The sequence below is a fragment of the Muscardinus avellanarius genome (genome assembly GCF_963383645.1).
Source record: "Muscardinus avellanarius genome assembly, chromosome: 14".
NCBI classification, from domain to species: Eukaryota; Metazoa; Chordata; class Mammalia; order Rodentia; family Gliridae; genus Muscardinus; species Muscardinus avellanarius.
In genome coordinates, this window is record NC_137800.1 from 80,697,037 (window position 1) to 80,714,481 (window position 17,445).

At 40.9% G+C, this 17,445-nt stretch overlaps 1 protein-coding gene across 2 annotated transcripts; it reads right to left on the reverse strand.

Annotated features, from left to right (window-relative positions):
* Positions 1-4,267: 4,267 nt before the first annotated feature.
* LOC308273500 (uncharacterized protein C6orf62 homolog) lies at positions 4,268-15,596 on the reverse strand (the record flags this gene model as incomplete). Of its 2 annotated transcripts, none has more annotated exons than XM_080710649.1 (5): positions 4,268-4,393; positions 7,918-8,052; positions 10,620-10,742; positions 11,912-12,088; positions 15,555-15,596. In XM_080710649.1, the coding sequence occupies 5 exons, from the start codon at positions 15,594-15,596 to the stop codon at positions 4,268-4,270; spliced, it is 603 nt and encodes a 200-aa protein (XP_080566775.1). The 2 variants fall into 2 exon arrangements, with proteins under 2 accessions (XP_080566775.1, XP_080566774.1); XM_080710648.1 differs by lacking the exon at positions 15,555-15,596 and adding an exon at positions 14,231-14,359.
* Positions 15,597-17,445: the final 1,849 nt, after the last annotated feature.

A 17,445-nucleotide genomic window follows, 5' to 3' on the forward strand; every position in this document is an offset into this window, starting at 1 on the left:
TCTTGGTGTAGAAGGCGTCTTCATCCTCACCTGTGAGCTACATCCTCACTTGGCAAAGAAGCAAGGCCGTAGGGAAGACCTCACCTAATGCGTTCATTCAGGGTGGGAGCAAAGTGTAGAGGAACGCATTTAGAACATGTCAGTGGCCAGTCCTTAATGAGCATTGTTTTCCCAGATCTAAAATGCCATGCTATATTGCCATTTCTTCCATATGAGGTAATGAAACCTCAAAATAGGTGAATAGCCCATATTGGAAAATTAGATTGTGCTGTATGGCCTAAAATAGTCACAAAAGAATGAAAGCTCATTAGTGACACAGTAAATAGTCGAAATACTTTGATAATTTATTATAGATCTGGCCTGGGAGTTTTTAAGGAAAACATGCTATGAGCCCTTTTTTGTTTTCTGTGGTACTGGGGGTAAGCTATGCCCCAGAACTATTTTCTACAGGGTCTGGCTAAATTGCTGAGCCTAGCCTTAAATCTGTGATCCTCCTGCCTCAGCTTCCCAAGTGCAGGGATTACAGGCAGGGTTAGACGTGTGTGCCACCACCCAGCTTCTAAGAGCTCACATCTTCCCATCTACTGAAAGACCAAGTTCACAAATTACTCAGTGGCTCAAAGTTCTGTGGACTTAGTATTTGATCTCTACATCACTGTTAATGCACATTTCATTACTAAAGACCGAGAACAAAGGAAGCAGCTTTAGAATAAACTTGACACATGGCCAAGTTAAAAGTTGGTTATCAGCGGGGCATGGTAGCACACACTTGTAATCCCAGTAATTGGGCTGCTGAAAGAGGAGGATCACAGGTTTGTGGCTAGCCTCAGCTTAGTGAGGCTGTTTAAAGAATTAAAAATTAGAGATGGGGATGAAGCTTGAAGTCAGAATGCCCCTGGGTTCAATCCCCAGTACAGAAAAAAAAAGTTGGTTATCCTTTGCCTACATTAGAATGTATATCTGCTTCCTGAATGGACAAGTGCATACTCCCTGGTAGCATTGGCAAATTCAAGAGAAGTGACTTGGTATCTAGTATTCACCACAGAAAGTAACCTGTGCTCCTTGGAGAACAGCTGGTTAGAAGGGGATTTAAAGTGTTAAAAGATATCCCAAAATCAAGTGCTCAAGAAAATGAGGTATATGCAAATCACACGTGGGACAGGGAAGGTCAGTTCTACTGCATTTTGATGAATAAATGGCAGAGACAAGACTCTTAAAAAAGGTGAGAAATGTGGAGAGAAGGGTAATTTTGAGGGGAAAAATAATCACCATTTTGCAACCATTGTAACTTGGTTTGGTCTGGCACCAAAAACCATCAGTGGAGCTCAAAATAAAGGAGCAGGGTATCTGCAGTTCCACAAAGATTGCTAATAACAAGTATATCAAAATAAGACAACACCTTGATTGACAACCAAAATTACCATCATTAAGGAGCAGAGATGTGAGTTTGGGTAGTAACTCCAGAAGGATGTAAGGTCAATCTAACCATGAATAAATGTAACTCAAATACAAAATGAAGGACAATTTAAATGAGTTTGCGCCTCTAAAACACCAACATCATGAAAACATAAAGGCTGAAGGAATGACTTCAAATCAAAATATACTAGGGACATGACGACATATGCAAAGATCCTCTAGTATTAGGAGAATTTAAAAGTCATCAAGAATTTGACAACAAAATTAGAATATGGATGGTAAAGTATACCAATATTCATTCCCTGAACCTAATTTCATTGTGGACACCATGACCAGCAACCAAAATATCCTAGCTGGGCATGCTAGCACAATGCCTGTAATCCCTGTACTTAGAAAGCTGAAGAGAAGGACCACGGGTTCAAGGACAGCCTCAACAATATAACTCTCAGCAGCCTAGCAAGGCCATTTCAAAACAAAAAGGGCTGGAAGAGCTCAGAGGTATAATAGCCCTGCGTTTAATCCCCTGTACAAAAAAAATATATATTTATACTATGCTCAAGTACTAAAAGGTAAAGAATCTCAATGTATTCAACAAATTTGAATGGTTCAGAAAATATGTGTAAATATGTGTACAAAGAAAATGAAAATGAGTGTGGCAAATTGACTTTTTAAAAATTTGTAAGCCAGGCGTGGTGGCACACGCTTGTAATCCCAGCACTTAGGAGGCTGAGACAAGAGATCAGGCAGGTTTGAAGCCAGCCTCAGCTACTCAGTGAGGCTCTGGGCTACCCAGTGAGAACCTGTTTCCAAATAAAATATTAAAAAATAGGTCTGGGGGTATACCCTGGAGGTAGACATCCCTAAACAAGTTAAGAACTTTCTGTGTTACTCTTAAAACTTTTCTGAATTTTTCTCAAAGAAAATGGCTGTTAAAATTATCTAATGTGTTGAACGTAACAAGTATAAATCAATATAGAAAAATGCTCAAGAGCAGCTGCGTGTGGTGGCGAACCCTTGTATCCCAGCATTTGGGAGACTGAGGAAGGAGAATCGTGATTCACAGACAGCCTCAGCTACTTAGTGAGCTCTTTGCAACTCAGTGAGACTATTTCAAAATAAAGAGTTGGAAAAAAAAAAAATAGGGCTGGGGTGTAGCTCAAAGATAGAATGCCCCTGGGTGGGTTACACCCACAGTACCACCAAAAAAAAAAAAAAAAAAAGCTAGTGTAAGTTACTCAACCTCTATTCCCACTCAGGTTATTAGATTAAGACAAGATTAAAACAGTACCTCACCATTTGAAAGATTTAAGGTGTTATTTCAAACAGATCCTAACTTTTAACTCATCAGAGAACATGTGAAAAGAATAATTTTGAAATTAAGAAAACAGTATTTTTTTGTTTTTAGGAAGGTATTTAAGGGCTGGTTGCTAACTACTGAAAGCTGTACAACTGTCTTTGCCTCCTGTTCTTATTGAAATTACAAACGAAACTTCCTGGTTTTTTCTTCTAAATTTACTGTCTAGCTATGGACTATAAAATAATCCTTTGAGGTGACCAGTAACATCTACCCAGTGATTTCGCATAATAAAATTACCACATCAAGCTTTGTATATTCACCTGAATAGTCAGGGAACTTTCACCTATTTTATTTAGGTTTTCATTTTTTTCAAATTCCAACCAGAAGCTAAATACAATTGGAAACTGATAAGCACTAGTTTTACTCCAAAGGAGTAGGATCGTTCAGATTTACTCCAATAAAAGTATGCAACCCTTAAGCAAAGCTTTTCTTCATTTAAAAGAAAAAAAAAAAAAAAGAACTATACAGTAGTCTTTCCTCATGTTCATTGCACAAAATGAGTTCTGCTTTTAGAACTTTGATGACTGGTAGTTACTTTTACAATTTAAGAATCCAACTTTTATAACTTTTGTCCTATTCCAAAACCCCTCGTAACTTTTTCTTTAGGATGGTGTAGAAACCAGCATTTCTGCACAATCACTGGAATTCTTTATAATTAAACCTCTTCTTTTTAAGAAACAAAAATCAAAAGTAAAGTCTCTACCTATTATGGTTTCTGCAGCTATGAATGTATTTCTCAGTTTTATAGCTGCTTTTAAGCTACTCTCAACTCCAGATCTGCTTTAATGTGTATAAAGGCATCGACACTCAGCAGAATACTTTTATAACAGCAACTTGGGGAAAGATTATCTGGGGAAAAAATAAAAAAACATGTATTTATGAGTACCAAGAAAAGAACATGGCCCAGTAAACCATGAGGCAAGAATGCCTGCAGTGAGATGCTTTTTCAGTAAGATTCTTTCCCATGGTTATATTTCTTTTTTAAAACAACCACTTCTGGTAATTAGGTTGAACCTGACAGTGCTCTGGAACAACGGTGATTATAGCAAAGCTATTAAGATCTTTCGAATGTTATTTTTATACCTGTTACATTCACTTTTCACCCTCTAAATACTGATGACAAATGTCAAAGAGGCAAAAACCAGCACAAATGGGAAGACCATCAAAAACGAGTATCACCTTGTGCTTTCAGATACATTTAAGCATTTCAGTGTACAACAGTCCTTTCAATTCACATTTTTAGTAAGATGCTGATGCAGTGCAGCAAATATGCAAAGCATCTTCTTTCACACAGTCCGTGCAGAAGACATCGAATTTAAGTTCTGAGATACAAATGATTAAAAAAAAAATCCAGGATGAACGAGTTTCAAAATGCATAGTGTTCTGTGCATGAGTCCATTTTCTTCAAACTCTGAAAGAATAAAGTGGTAAGAAAACAAGAAAAAAAAACTGCTGCTGCATTCTCTGATCTTCTCCACTGTGCTGGTCGGTACTCTATTCTGGCATGTAAGGACGGAGGTGATCCTCTATGGTGCCAACTGCCCAGTGAGTGAGCTGTTCCTGTGGCAGGTAGAGGCAGATGCTGCATAACTTGAAGATTGTAGCTTTGTTTTTTGGAGTCTAGGAGAGTAAAAATTATATAATATTTTAATAAGTAAGTTTTTACCCTAATTGTCACTTGAAGGCAATCTCCCTCCAAATTTATTATGAACTTAGGGTGCATAACAAAGCACACAGATTAAGTGATAAAAGACAGTTCCCAGAGTCCAGTGAGGAAGACAATTTTGCCATACAAGACAAAGAAAAAACACAGTATAGGATGATTGTAAACTAAAACAATATATAGGGAATTGATGAAGATTAAAATATTAAAAGGAAAGTCAACTAGAGATTACCTGCCAAAAGAAATTAGGGTTAAAGAAACTTCAATGACCAGATTTGAGTAGCAATTGAGTAATGTTTACATAGAGAACAGCAGATGTGATGGAAATAGAAATTAGGGAGAGATACAGGTTAAAATTTAAACATAAAGGGAGAGGTAAGGACCAGAAGAAAGCTAAAGTATTAGGTTAAACGCTTAGGTTATTATTTTTTGAAAGTTGCCACTTACAATCAGGTAACTTACAGACAATATGTGCAAGACGCTTTTTCAAATAACTACTGCCAGTAAATGGGAGACAGAATCCGAACCAACTACAAACCTTATCTTTTCACTAGAGTCTCTAAAACGCATGAAGACTGATTTTGCCAATGTCTAAGGCAGTCTCTTAATGTAGATGAATGTATAATACACACATGTATCAGTTTTTCAATTTTCTTATGCTGAGGACTGAACCCAGCACAATGGTAGGAGAACACTTCACCAAGGAGAAAGTGCTGTAGCCCAGAAGTGTCACACCATGTAAAATTGTCACCTCGCCAAGCCTGGTGGCGCACGCTTGTCATCCCTGCACTTAGGAGGCTGAGACAGGAGGATCACATAGGTTCGAAGTCAGCCTCAGCTACTTAGGCTCTCAGCAACTTAGTGAGACCCTGTTTCATAAAATAGGTCTGGGAGTATAGGCCGGAAGTAGGAAAGCCCCTGGGTTCCACCCCCAGTACTACCAAAATAAATAAAAGTCACATCAACTTAATATCATTTTTCTCAACTTGAGGGAAGATGTTCACAGAAGTTACTCATTCAATATCACACAGCCAGCAAGTGGCTGCATCCACCAACTCTAGGTCTCTGCGCCTCTATAACACCTGCCCATCAAAGCTATCTTTTGGTCTGGCTCTTATCACCTATCTTGTGACAAAAAGCCCAAGATCTTAATAGCTGGGCACATAATGTATTATACGTGTTGACCACTATCATATCAATTTTCCGTACAAACCATGGATGTTAGTTCTTCTATACATGTGAATGTGGCAACAACTTTCCAGCTTATGAAAACCAAGAAAAGAACCCAAATGAAGAAAGAGGACTAGTAACAGTGGGACTAAGCTCATTGATAATTAACCAGTCTTATTTACTCAGGATCATAGTTTTAGGACTTGGGACTTTGTTAAAAACCCCACCTAAAATCCAATTTTGGTTTATGAGCTTAAAATTTTCATTAGAAGGATTCAGTTGAAAAGACCTGTCCTTGATAGTGAATAGATGATTTGCCATTTACTTTACAAAGTAACTCCCTGAAGTCAGTTCTATATATTAATATTTCATAGTATGTTCACATGAAAATTAAGTCTAGTTTCTCTACATTGCTACTCTTCTTATTAATTCTAAGTGATAACATTCAAGTGTAGGTTGAGAGAATAAACTATGTTTTATTTGTTTATTTATTTTCTTGGTGGTACTGGGGGAGGAACCCAGAGGCCTTCTACCTCTGAGCTATACTATACTCCCAGACCTATTTTATATTTTATTTGGAAACAGGGTCTCACTAAGTAGCTGAAGCTGGCTTCGAACCTGTGTGATCCTCCTATCTCAGCCTCCCAAGCGCGGGGATTACAAGTGTGCGCCACCATACCCAGCATAAACTGTTTTATAAAATAAAAGCTGAGCCGGGCGTGGTGGCGCATGCTTGTAATCCCCGCGCTTGGGAGGCTGAGACAGGAGGATCGCACGGGTTCGAAGCCAGCCTCAGCTATTTAGTGAGGCTCTCAGCAACTTAGTGAGACCCTGTTTCCAAATAAAATATAAAAAAGGTCTGGGAGTATAGCCCAGAGGTAGAAAGCTTCTGAGTTCCACCCCCAGTACCACCAAAATAAGTAAAATAAATAAATAAATAAATAAATAGATAAATAAATAAATAAAAGCTGGCCAGGCATGGTGGTACATGGAAGAGAGACGGACTGCAGGTTCAAGGCCACCTTCAGAAAATGTGAGACTCTCAGCAACCTAGGGAGACTCTGTTTCAAAATGTAGTTTAGCGGTAGAATGCTCCTGGGCTCAAATAAATAAATAAATAAATAAATAAATAAATAAATAAATAAATAAATAAAGTTAGAGATGTAGCTCAGAGGTAGAATGTCCCTTAATCCCTCAAAAGTATACACAAAATAAAGAGCTGGGGGTGTTGGCACACACCCGTAATCTCAGTACTTAGGAAGATGAGACAGAAGGATTCCAAGTTCATGGCCAGCCTCAGCAACTTAGTGAGGTCTTCCGCAACTTAGTGAGACCCCATTTTTAAATAAGAGTAAAATAGAGCTGGTATAGCTCTATTGGTATAGCTCAAAGGTAGAATGCCCCTGAATGTCATCCCCAGTATTACAAAAAATTAAAAATCTAAATTAAAATACCAATTGCTGCTTAAATAAGAAGTACTTATTTTTAAATACAGATGCGCCTATCCCTTTAGATTGTTATTTAAAAGGTATATGCCAAGCCAGGTGTGGTGGCACACACTTATAATTCAAGTACTCAGGAAGCTAAGATAGGAGGATCACAGATTCAAAGTCAGCCTGGACAACTTATCAAAGCTCTTAGCAACCTAGTGAGACCCTGTTTCCAAATAAAAAATAAAATTGAGTTGGGTTTGTAGCTTGGAGGAAGGATACCTCTCGGTTCAACTGTCAACCATACCAAAAAATTAAGTTAAAAAATAAAAGGTAGCCGGACGTGGTGGCGCATGCTTGTAATCTCTGTGCTTGGGAGGTGGAGACAAGAGGGTTGCGCAGGTTCGAAGCCAGCCTTGCTGGCTTAGGAGACCCTGTTTCCAAATTTAAAAATATAAAAACTAGGTCTGGGAGCGTAGCCCAGAGGTAGAAGGGTTTCCAGGAACCCCAGTATCACCAAAATAAACAAACAAACAAATAAATAAAAGGTATATGCCAGTACTTCTCAAAATATAGGATTTTACTTTAAAATGCAGATTCTGATTAAACAGAAATGAAATAAGACCTGAGAGTCTATATTTTTAGTACGTTCCTGTTTATTTTTTGAATCATGACCTTCAAGCCTACCTCACCACGAAGATCAAATATGCAGCAAAGTTTGGGAACTTCTGAAGTGAGAAACAGAAATTTGTTTTTAAATATACTAAAAAATAATGTGCTGTTGAGGTAACAACACGGAACTAAATACTTATTTAGAAACACTTTACTTACTAACAAAGCTTTTGAAATAAGCCTTGAAGTCATTTTCAGAAAATCCTTACCTGCAAGTGCTGTCTGTCAATGAAGAGAAACACTGACTGGTTGGGATTGTTGACAACAATTCCAGTCTTGTCCTTGCGGCTCAGTACATGCAGAAACTGTTTCTCATAGTCACCGTGATGAAACTCAAATTTGGCCTAGTTACAAGACAGGAACATTTATATATAACTACAAATATTCTATTACCTGAAACATCTACCTCACTCATTCTCATGTATCTGTGCTCTCCAATCCATAACTAATGGTCACATGTGGCTACCTAAAATTAAATGGAATTTAAAATTCAGTTCTGTACATTAGATACATTTCAAATATCCAACAGTCTCTACTTGCTACCATTTTGAACAATCTCAAAATATAGAGGACATTTCCTTCATTGCAAAAAGTTCTACTGTAATATTAGTTATATATACACATCTTGAAAAATAACATTTTCTTTTTGCAACACTAGCAATTGAACTCAGGGCCTCATGCATTCTAGGCAAGTACCTGACCACTCAGTTAACATATTCACGCCTCTCTTGAAATAAAAAAGTAAAAAAAAAAAAAAAAAAAAGTTTTATGTGCTTTTTGTCCACAGCTAGCCTTAGACTATTGTTGTCTTGTGTGTTTGCGCGCGCGTGTGCAAAGGGGGGTCAGGGGGAGATTGGATACTCAACTCAGTCCTTTTGTTTGTTTACAATCTCACTAGGTTGTTGAGAGTCCCCCTAAATTGCTAAGGCTGGTCTCTTAACCTGTGGTCCTCTCCTCCAGCAGATTATTTTTTCTTTGAACTCTTTTTAAGTTATGAAAGACTGAAGTCAAGTAGGAAACTACTTCAATCCCATCATGAAGATCAAATTCATCCTCCCACAAAATGTTTGTGGAAATGAAAGGGATGAAATGCTGATTTTAAAAAGACCAAGTTGAATCACCCGTGGTGGTGCACACTTGTAATCCCAATACTTGGGAGGCTGAGATAGGAAGATCCAGGTTCACGGCCAGCCTCAGCTACTTAGTGAGGCCCTCCGCAGCTTAGTGAGACCCTGTTTCAAAATAAAGAACAACAACAACAACAACAACAAAACAGAGCTGGGCATGTAGCTGAAAGGTAAAATGCCTCTGGAGTCAATCCCCAGTGCTGCATTAAAAAAAAAAAAAAAAAAGTTTAGATGGTACAGTGAGACAGGCCTATAATCCCAGTACTAGGCTGAGTCAGAAAGATGGCAGGTTTGAGGCCAGTCACAGTAAGGGAGACTCTATTTCAAAATAAAAACTAAAAAGGACCGGGAATGTATCTTGGATGTAAAATGCCTCTAGGTTCAATCTCCAGTACCCCCCCCCCCAAAAAAAGAGACCGAGCTTAACTGGACACAGCAATGCATGGACACAGTAATCCCAGTACATGGAAGGCTTAAACAAGGGGATCACAGGTTCAAGGACAGTCAAAGCAATTAGAGACCCTTAACTTAGCAAGCCCATTTCAAAATAAAAAGGCTGAAAGTGTAGCTCAGAAAGAGAATGCCCACGGGGTTGAATCCCCAGTATCAAAAACAAGATAAAAGAAAGAAACTTTCTAATATACTAATACTATCATTATAGTGAAGTCAGCACGAGCTGGGTATAGTGGCACACATCTGTAATCTCAGTACTTAGAAGAAAAGACAAGAAGCTCTCAGGTGCATAGTCAGCCTCAGCAACTTATTGAGGCCCTCTACAACTTAGACCATTTAAAAATAAAAAGGAATGCTGGGTATGGTGGTGCACGCTTATAACCCTAGCATTTGAGAGGCAGAGACAGGAGGATGGATCGTGGTTCGTGGACAGCCTCAGCTACTACTTAGTGAGGCCCTTTGCAACTCAGTGAGACCCTGTTTCAAAATAAGTAAAAACTAGGGCTGGGGGTGTAGCTCAGAGGTAAAATGTCCCTGGGTTCCACCCTCAGCACCGCAAAAATAAATAAATAAAATGAAAAGGAGTCAGGCATGAAGATGCATGCTTGTAATCCCAGCATTTGGGAGGCTGAGACAGGAGGATCATGGTTTAAGGATAGCCTCTGCTACTACTTAGTGAGGCCCTCTGCAACTCAGTGAGATCCTGTTTATAAATAAATAAATAAATAAATAAATGATTAAATAAATAAATAATAGGACTAGGGGTGTAGCTCTGAGGTAGAATGCCCCTGGGTTTTATCCCCAGTACCACAAAATAAATGAATAAATATATAAAAATAAAAAGGATGCCAAGTGTGGCGGTGTGCCCTTGTAATCCCAACATTTGGGAGGCTGAGACAGGAGGATCACGGTTCACGGACAGCCTCAGCTACTTAGTGAGACCCTGTTTCAAAATAAAGAATTTAAAAATAGGACAGGGGGTGTAGCCCAGAGGTAGAATGCCCCTGGATTCCATCCCCGGTATCACAATAAATAAATAAATAAATAAATAAATAAATAAATAAATAAATAAATAGATATATAGATCGGTCGATCTGGGGGTATAGCTGAAAAGTAGAGTAGCCCAGGATTCAATCCCTAATATCCAAAAAAAAAAAAAAAAAAAAGGTGTGTAAGATATTAATTAAAACCCATTTCCGGGGTTAGGGACGTAACTCAATAGAACAATAGATGCGTAACAGGTATAAGGTCCTAAATTCAATCCCTACCACCAATAAAGAGCCACTACTAAATTTTTCCCCTGCAGTTTTTTTGTTGTTAGAATAAAATACCTGAACAGGCCTAAAAGGCTCATCAGATTCCTTCCACCTAGAAAACAGGAGACAGACAATTTTCTCAATATCATTCCGAGGCCAAAGAATGAAGTCCATCTCCTGAGTACAGCCAATTACATCCTATAAAATGAAAAATAATGAAATACTTTACTTTTAAAGAAACAAAACAAGCAAAGGCACAAATTATAGGATTTGACAACAGAAACAGGTTAGAAGTACCAAAGGCCCATCATACATCATTATATATCTTAGAACAGTAATAAGACTCTATGTAATCTGAATACCTCATGAACAAATTTTAATTTTTATCTTGTAGAGTCCAAATAACCAGTCATATTTCCTCTCATGAAGAACTAAGCTCACTAGTGCATGCAGTAATATAAACTCCAAATAAAGACCTGATTTTCTGCCTTTGTTGCTATTTAGTTCCTACACCTTCATTTCTACTCCTCAAAATCAGAATCTATATAACAAAGATATGTTAAAACTTGGAATATGAATCACTACTTTATTTTTATTTTTTTGGTGGTACTAGGGGTGGAACCCAGAGGCTTTCTACCTCCGGGCTATACTCCCAGACCTTTTTTTTTTTTATATTTTATTCGGAAACAGGGTCTCACTAAGTTGCTGAGAGCCTCACTAAGTAGCTGAGGCTGGCTTCGAACCTGTGCAATCCTCCTGTCGCAGCCTCCCAAGCGCGGGGATTACAAGCGTGCGCCACCACGCCCGGCTTGAGTCACTACTTTATTACAGCTGAAATATTATTTTTGTTAGGTACTGACAGAAAACTATTTTTCTTCATTCTTGTTCCTACTCATCACCATTATAAACAGAGTATTTATTTCCAAAGACCAGTAAGTCCCTTCTACACCAGTAAACAGCTATCTCCAGCTTTCCCTTACCCTATTTGTGGGAATCTCTTGTTCAGTTATGCCCAGATTCGCTTTCACTGTGGTACAGAAATTTAGAAAGCAGGCAGCAATATATCTTTTCTTTTTAAGTTTCTTACTTGTTTTATAATTGTAAAAAAAAAAAAATCCACTTTAGGAATTTTAAAACAATTTTCCACCTAACACTTAAGTTGTTCACAAGCATTTAACATGGAGCAAAGAAATTCTACGGACTTTAACATGTTTAAGGCTCTCAGGTATGATTCCAGTTCTTAACACAAAGACAAATTTACCTAGACATCTATTACCATAGTAACTATATCCATTTTCAAGGAGAAAAATGCAAGCTTGACGCACAGAAATTTACCTACCAAGCCACAACTTACAAACAGAACTTACTCTTCTCATAGACTGGTATCGAGGAGCATGGAGCTGCACCACATCCTTCTGTAAAAGCTCTATGGAACTTTCCAAGGAATAGCTGGAATCTCGCACACCTTTCAAGATATTTTCTTCATAATTATTTGTCATGACTGGTATAACCTCAGACACTTCAAAAAGTGCTGATTTTTTCTTCTAAAAGAAAAAAAAGTGTATTAACCCATTAGAAGGACTGTTTTTTAACACCTAGCTCAAATTATAACGTCAAGTATTTACTCCCATTAAAAAAAAAAAAAAAAACTCTTAATTTTGTGTGAGTGGTGCTGAGGATTGAACACAACGGCACTCTACCCGAGGTACACCCCAGTCTAATTTTAATTTTTACTTGAAGCAGGGTCTCGCTAAGGTGCCGAGGCTGCCCTTGAACCTGAGATCCTCCTGTCTCAACTTCCCAAATACTGGGATTAGGAGCGTGCACCACTATGCCAGGCTGACAGGTAAGTTTTAAATAGAAAATGCATGCTTTCAGAGATTAGATCTTTTTATTCTTCCCTCACCACACACAAATGGCCCATTATCAGAATGTCTAACTTCTCAGTTTTAAAGCATTATGGTATCCATAATACATATTTTAGGTAACATTTCTTAAATCCTGTGAGAAATAAATGCCATATACTCTACCCTTACATTTGGAGGGGAAAAACTCTGTGTCATAGTCTTGATATTTTACTTAACTGGTTCTATATATGAGTAGCTAAATCAAAAACCTCACCAGTTTTAAAGCATTGGCATTCAGGCAAATTAACTATTTTATTTCTTAAATGGGATGAATTTCCATTATTTCCATTATTCTTTCTAGGTATTATCTAACCACAAGTGGTGATATTTTCCTCCTTTTAAATACGGAGAAAAAAACCTACCCAGAATTATATTTCAAAATTAGTGAAGATCACGTACTCATCACCAATCTAGCTTATAAAATCCTGAACTATGAACTATATGAATCATAAGGTTTTCAGGACAACTGCACAGGTATTATCCATTCACAGAATAAAACCAGACCTACAAAGGTTAAAAACTAGGTGGTGCAACTGGGGCATGTTACAGATTAAACACAAAGATAGAGTCTCACCATTTGTATCTTGGATTTAGAGAGTCTACATTATCCTATCCTCAACTAAAATTGATTCTATGCAATCTACTTATTTTAAAAAGAAAGTAAAAGCACAAGAAAAGGAGAAAATAAATTCTTGGTACTTCTACCCAATAGTGGCACAATTACTTCAAAGCAAATATTTTGAAACTTTACATTTACTCTAATAACTAAAAACGTCTTTAAATTCAAATAATTTTTAAGAGTTTAGAGGAGGGTAATAGGAATTTAGATTTAAATTAGCTCATCATTTAGATGCAAAAATCGAAGCGGGCACTTCCTTATTCCTTGTATTCACAACCTAATCTTAGACCAAATTGCCTTGTTGATAACTTAAGAAACTGCACCTTTTTTTTTGCAGTACTAGGAATGGACCCTTGGGAATTCTACCTTTGAGCTAGACCCCAGCCCAATTTTTTTTTTATTCTTTATTTTGAAACAGGGTCTAAGTTTCAGAGGGCCTCACTAAGTAGCTGAGGCTGTCCATGAACCATGATCCTCCTGTCTCAGCCTCCCAAATGCTGAGATTACAAGAGTGAGCCACCATGTAAGTTGCAAATACTGCTTTCATCATGTTCTCTGACTATCCACAATTCAGTATTATTTGTTATTTAACTGTGGAAGTAATTCTGATTATCAACCCCCTTTTACTTTTCCTCATTTTGAATACATATTAGCCATTTCAGTATTTACTTGCTTCTAAAAACTAAAATGTATCCTTATTTCATTAAATGTGTCATAAGACGGTATATATAGTATACAGGCAGGCCAACTTTAGCATGATGAACATTTTTTTTTTTTTTTACAAGCCTGCGCCACCTGGCCCGGCTCATGATAAACATTTTGATTCCAATTCAACACTTTCAAACATCCTATCTATGTTTTAATTAATTGATTTTTAAATTCAGTTTTAAAGTTCCCACTGTTACTCCACATCAAGTTTTACATTAACTAGCCCCTATCAACTACAAGTGGATTCTACTGAGCTTTATTTTCAAACCAATTAATATTTCATGGCCTTCCATTGTTAATTTTACTGCAACTACTCAAATCACAGAATCATCCGACAACATACTAAGTAGATGTTCTCTACTCTTAAGTCTAATGTATATAAGAGTAACCAATAACTTAATATACACTTACAAAAATCACTGTGCTAATTCACATTAAGAACTTTAAATTACCTTCTCCTTGAACACAAAGGCAATATACATCTTGAAGTCAAACTGGTCAGCTAGAGATTCTTTTTTCTTTCTAAGCTGAGCACGTAGTCTGTTCAGAGCTTGTTTCTTCCGGGAGTTTGGGTCCCCCATTTTTGAAATACAGGTGGTACTAAAGCCTTTGGAAATTGTCACTAAACTATGGGCACTTTTTCTTAAGACTCAAGTACAACAGAAACAAGTCATTTTTTTTCCCTGCTAATATGATTGAATAGCTAAAATCACGACTGTAACCCCCAAACTGCACCTTCTGGCAATATTAGCAGACTGTCATATTACAGGGTCAAGAAATAAAAGCTGCTGTCCAGTCATGTTTGGACAAAAATGTTTGGGGACCGATAGGGAAAAGGAAGGGGAGGGAGGAAAGAAAGAGAAAGTACTTCAACTAACTTTCTGGAAAGCACATTTGGCTTACCTGCCAAAATAAAGGCTTTGGGGGAAATAAAGAGCCTATTATCAGGATTTAGGTGTGCAATAACACACAGCTGACAGCAGTCCAATCCTTGAAATCCATTCGGATTTGTCCCCCTTTTAGAAAAGGGATTAAGAAAAGGAATGGGGAGGGGGAAAGTGTGATCCTTGCTTTCCAAATACAAAAAGACAAAACCAAAACCGAAAAACCAAAACAAAACACCAAAACAGGGAAGGGTGAATGAAACTGAAATATCCAATTGGATTTTACCCAGCCAGACCCATGGCTGCAGTACCTAATTCTTAGTTATTTCAGATTTCACTATTGCTATGTATTGTCAGTGCTTGTTATTGATTACACTTGGTGGTGAGCAAAGAGAAAAGTGCAAAATCAGTAGAGAAAGAAGGGGAGAGGTACAGAGTTTCCCTGCAATCAACTACAGTGTATACCGGGGGCGGACAGCTGTTGCCCAAAGGAGCCAGGAGAAAAAACAGCGGAGTCATTACCAACTTCCCCATTACCCACATTTTCACCCTCAGGCGGCTGCTAATGCTGCTACCAAGGAGAACCATGATGGCAGAGGGAAAAGGGGGTATATTATACGGTAGGAAGTATTTCGGCTCGGTGGTTAGACCTGATTAGTGCCCGGGATCCCAACACCCTCAGCCCTGCGAGGAGTTCTACATTCCCCAAGGGGAGCCTTCCCTGTGAATCTGTCCCCGTTCAAGATGGTGGGGAGTGCGATTTATGTTCTTGTGAGCATTGCCGAGGCAAAAGTGGCGGGTTTTCCCAAATCCCAGGCAGTGCCTTGGGGACCACCTGCCTTCCACCCCCCGGTCCCACCCCCACCCCTTGCCTTCAGCGGCAGCGACTCACTCGCACCACGGGAGACACAGGATCACTCGAGTTTTCACTCATTTCATCGTGGAAACAATTCCCGCCCGGGTAGAGTAGGCGGGAGAGGGTAAGTGGAAAGGATCAGTGGGAAAAAAAGAAGATAGTTGTGTTAATATTAATTACTTTTTTTTAAGTAAGCCCATCCACCCACCCCCCCGGAAGAAAAAAAAAGTTCCCGGATTCTGGGTTGGCTCTCTCGCTCAGCAGACCATGTTTCCAGAGTGTGGAGTGTGCAGGGCGGGGTCGCTGGTGGTTTCCCGAGGGGCAGGGCGGGATCAGGCGGTGGCGGGCGCTCCCGTCCCCGCGGAGGAGGGACTGGGGCCGACGCGGCGGGCGCGGCCTCTAGCCGCAGCCTGCGGGCGGAGCGGCAGCGGCAGCGGAGGCGGCGGCGGGGGCGCTGCTCGCGACTCGGGCGGGAGCCATGTCAAGAGAACACCACCAGCCAGCTGCGCCCCTCCATCCCCGCTGCAGTGCGCACTGAGACCCGGCCGCCCGCGCTGCTGCCGCCGCTCGGCCCCCGCCTGGGACCCATAGTCTGGCTCGGCGCCCCGGCGGCGGCGGCGGAGGAGGGCGCGAAGGTGGCGAAGGGAGAGAAGAGGAGAGGAGAGAGGGAGGATGGCGGGGGGAGCCCTGCGCTAAGGGTCTGGCAGCCGAGGGAGCCCGCAGCAAAGTTATTTCAGTCCGAGCATCTGCTCTCGAGTCCTTCTCCCCGACGGCTCCGGCTCAGCACAGGGGCCCGGAGGCGAGACGCCGAAGCGGCTGGGCGCGTCCGCGGCGGCAGAGCCTCGTCTCCCACCGGCGGCTGCGGAAGCGGCGGCCTCGGGCGCCTCCCGGTCCGGCGCGGAGTCGCGATTGAGAAGAGCAGCAAGAACAAACAACTTAAAATGGCAGCGACGGCCGCTGCGTCACCCGCCCCGCGTCGGCGCCGCCCGAGCCTTCTGCGCCTGCGCGCCGGCGGCCGCCACCATCAGCGCGGGGACGCGGGGAGGGACGAGCTGAAGGCGAGAAGGCGCTCGGAGCTACCGAGGAAAGAAACAAGAAAAAGATGTAAACAGTAAAATAAACGGGATTTTCATAAAACTGGTTCTCTTAAATGAGACTTCCCACGCAAATGTCCCATGTACAAGGCCAGTTAAGAGAACTGAGACTCCCCTCTCCTCCTATACGAAACTTCCGAGGGGCGTGGAAAGAGCGTCTGGCCACGCCCCATAGGAAGGCCCCAGGCGCCTCATCGCCACGCCTCCTAACGTCACCAGCCACGCCCTGTTCCCGCCCTACAAAGCACCCGGATGCAGTCGCTCTTCCCGGTTCTCGGCTGCGGCTTGCTCAATGACGAGGCGCGCACTTAACCTAGCGAGCGCCTGACGGGTCACTGTCGGGAAGAGAGGGCACAGGCTGGGTGAGGAGGGAGAGCAGCCTGTGCCCGAGCTTCCCGCTTCACTCTCATCTCCGGCCGACCTCCGGGGGTCTGCCCAGGGTCTCCTAAGGCGACAGGCCGAGAACTCCTTTCCAATACCCGGGATTTAAAGGGCCCGCAGCTGAAAAACTCTCAGTTGGTCCCGCGCTCGGTCCTCGCAGCCACGTGCGGGGCGGAGGGCGGCCCTAGAGCTGCGCAAGGTCAGAGGAGCCCCAAGAACCCAAACCCGGGGTTAGACCCCGGGCTCAGGCCCGCGTCCTGCCCAAAGCGGCTCCGTTTCCAAAATGTAGAGAGAGCAGTGGGAGCGCTGGTCTCTGAATCACGCGTCCTTGACACCGAAAATCATCGAATCCATTTCCCAGAGCTATAATGTGCAGTTACATAAGTAATCCACAAAGGTTAATCGTGCTCCACGTGAGCAAAGCCTGTGCTCTTCTTTATCGGCTACTCTGC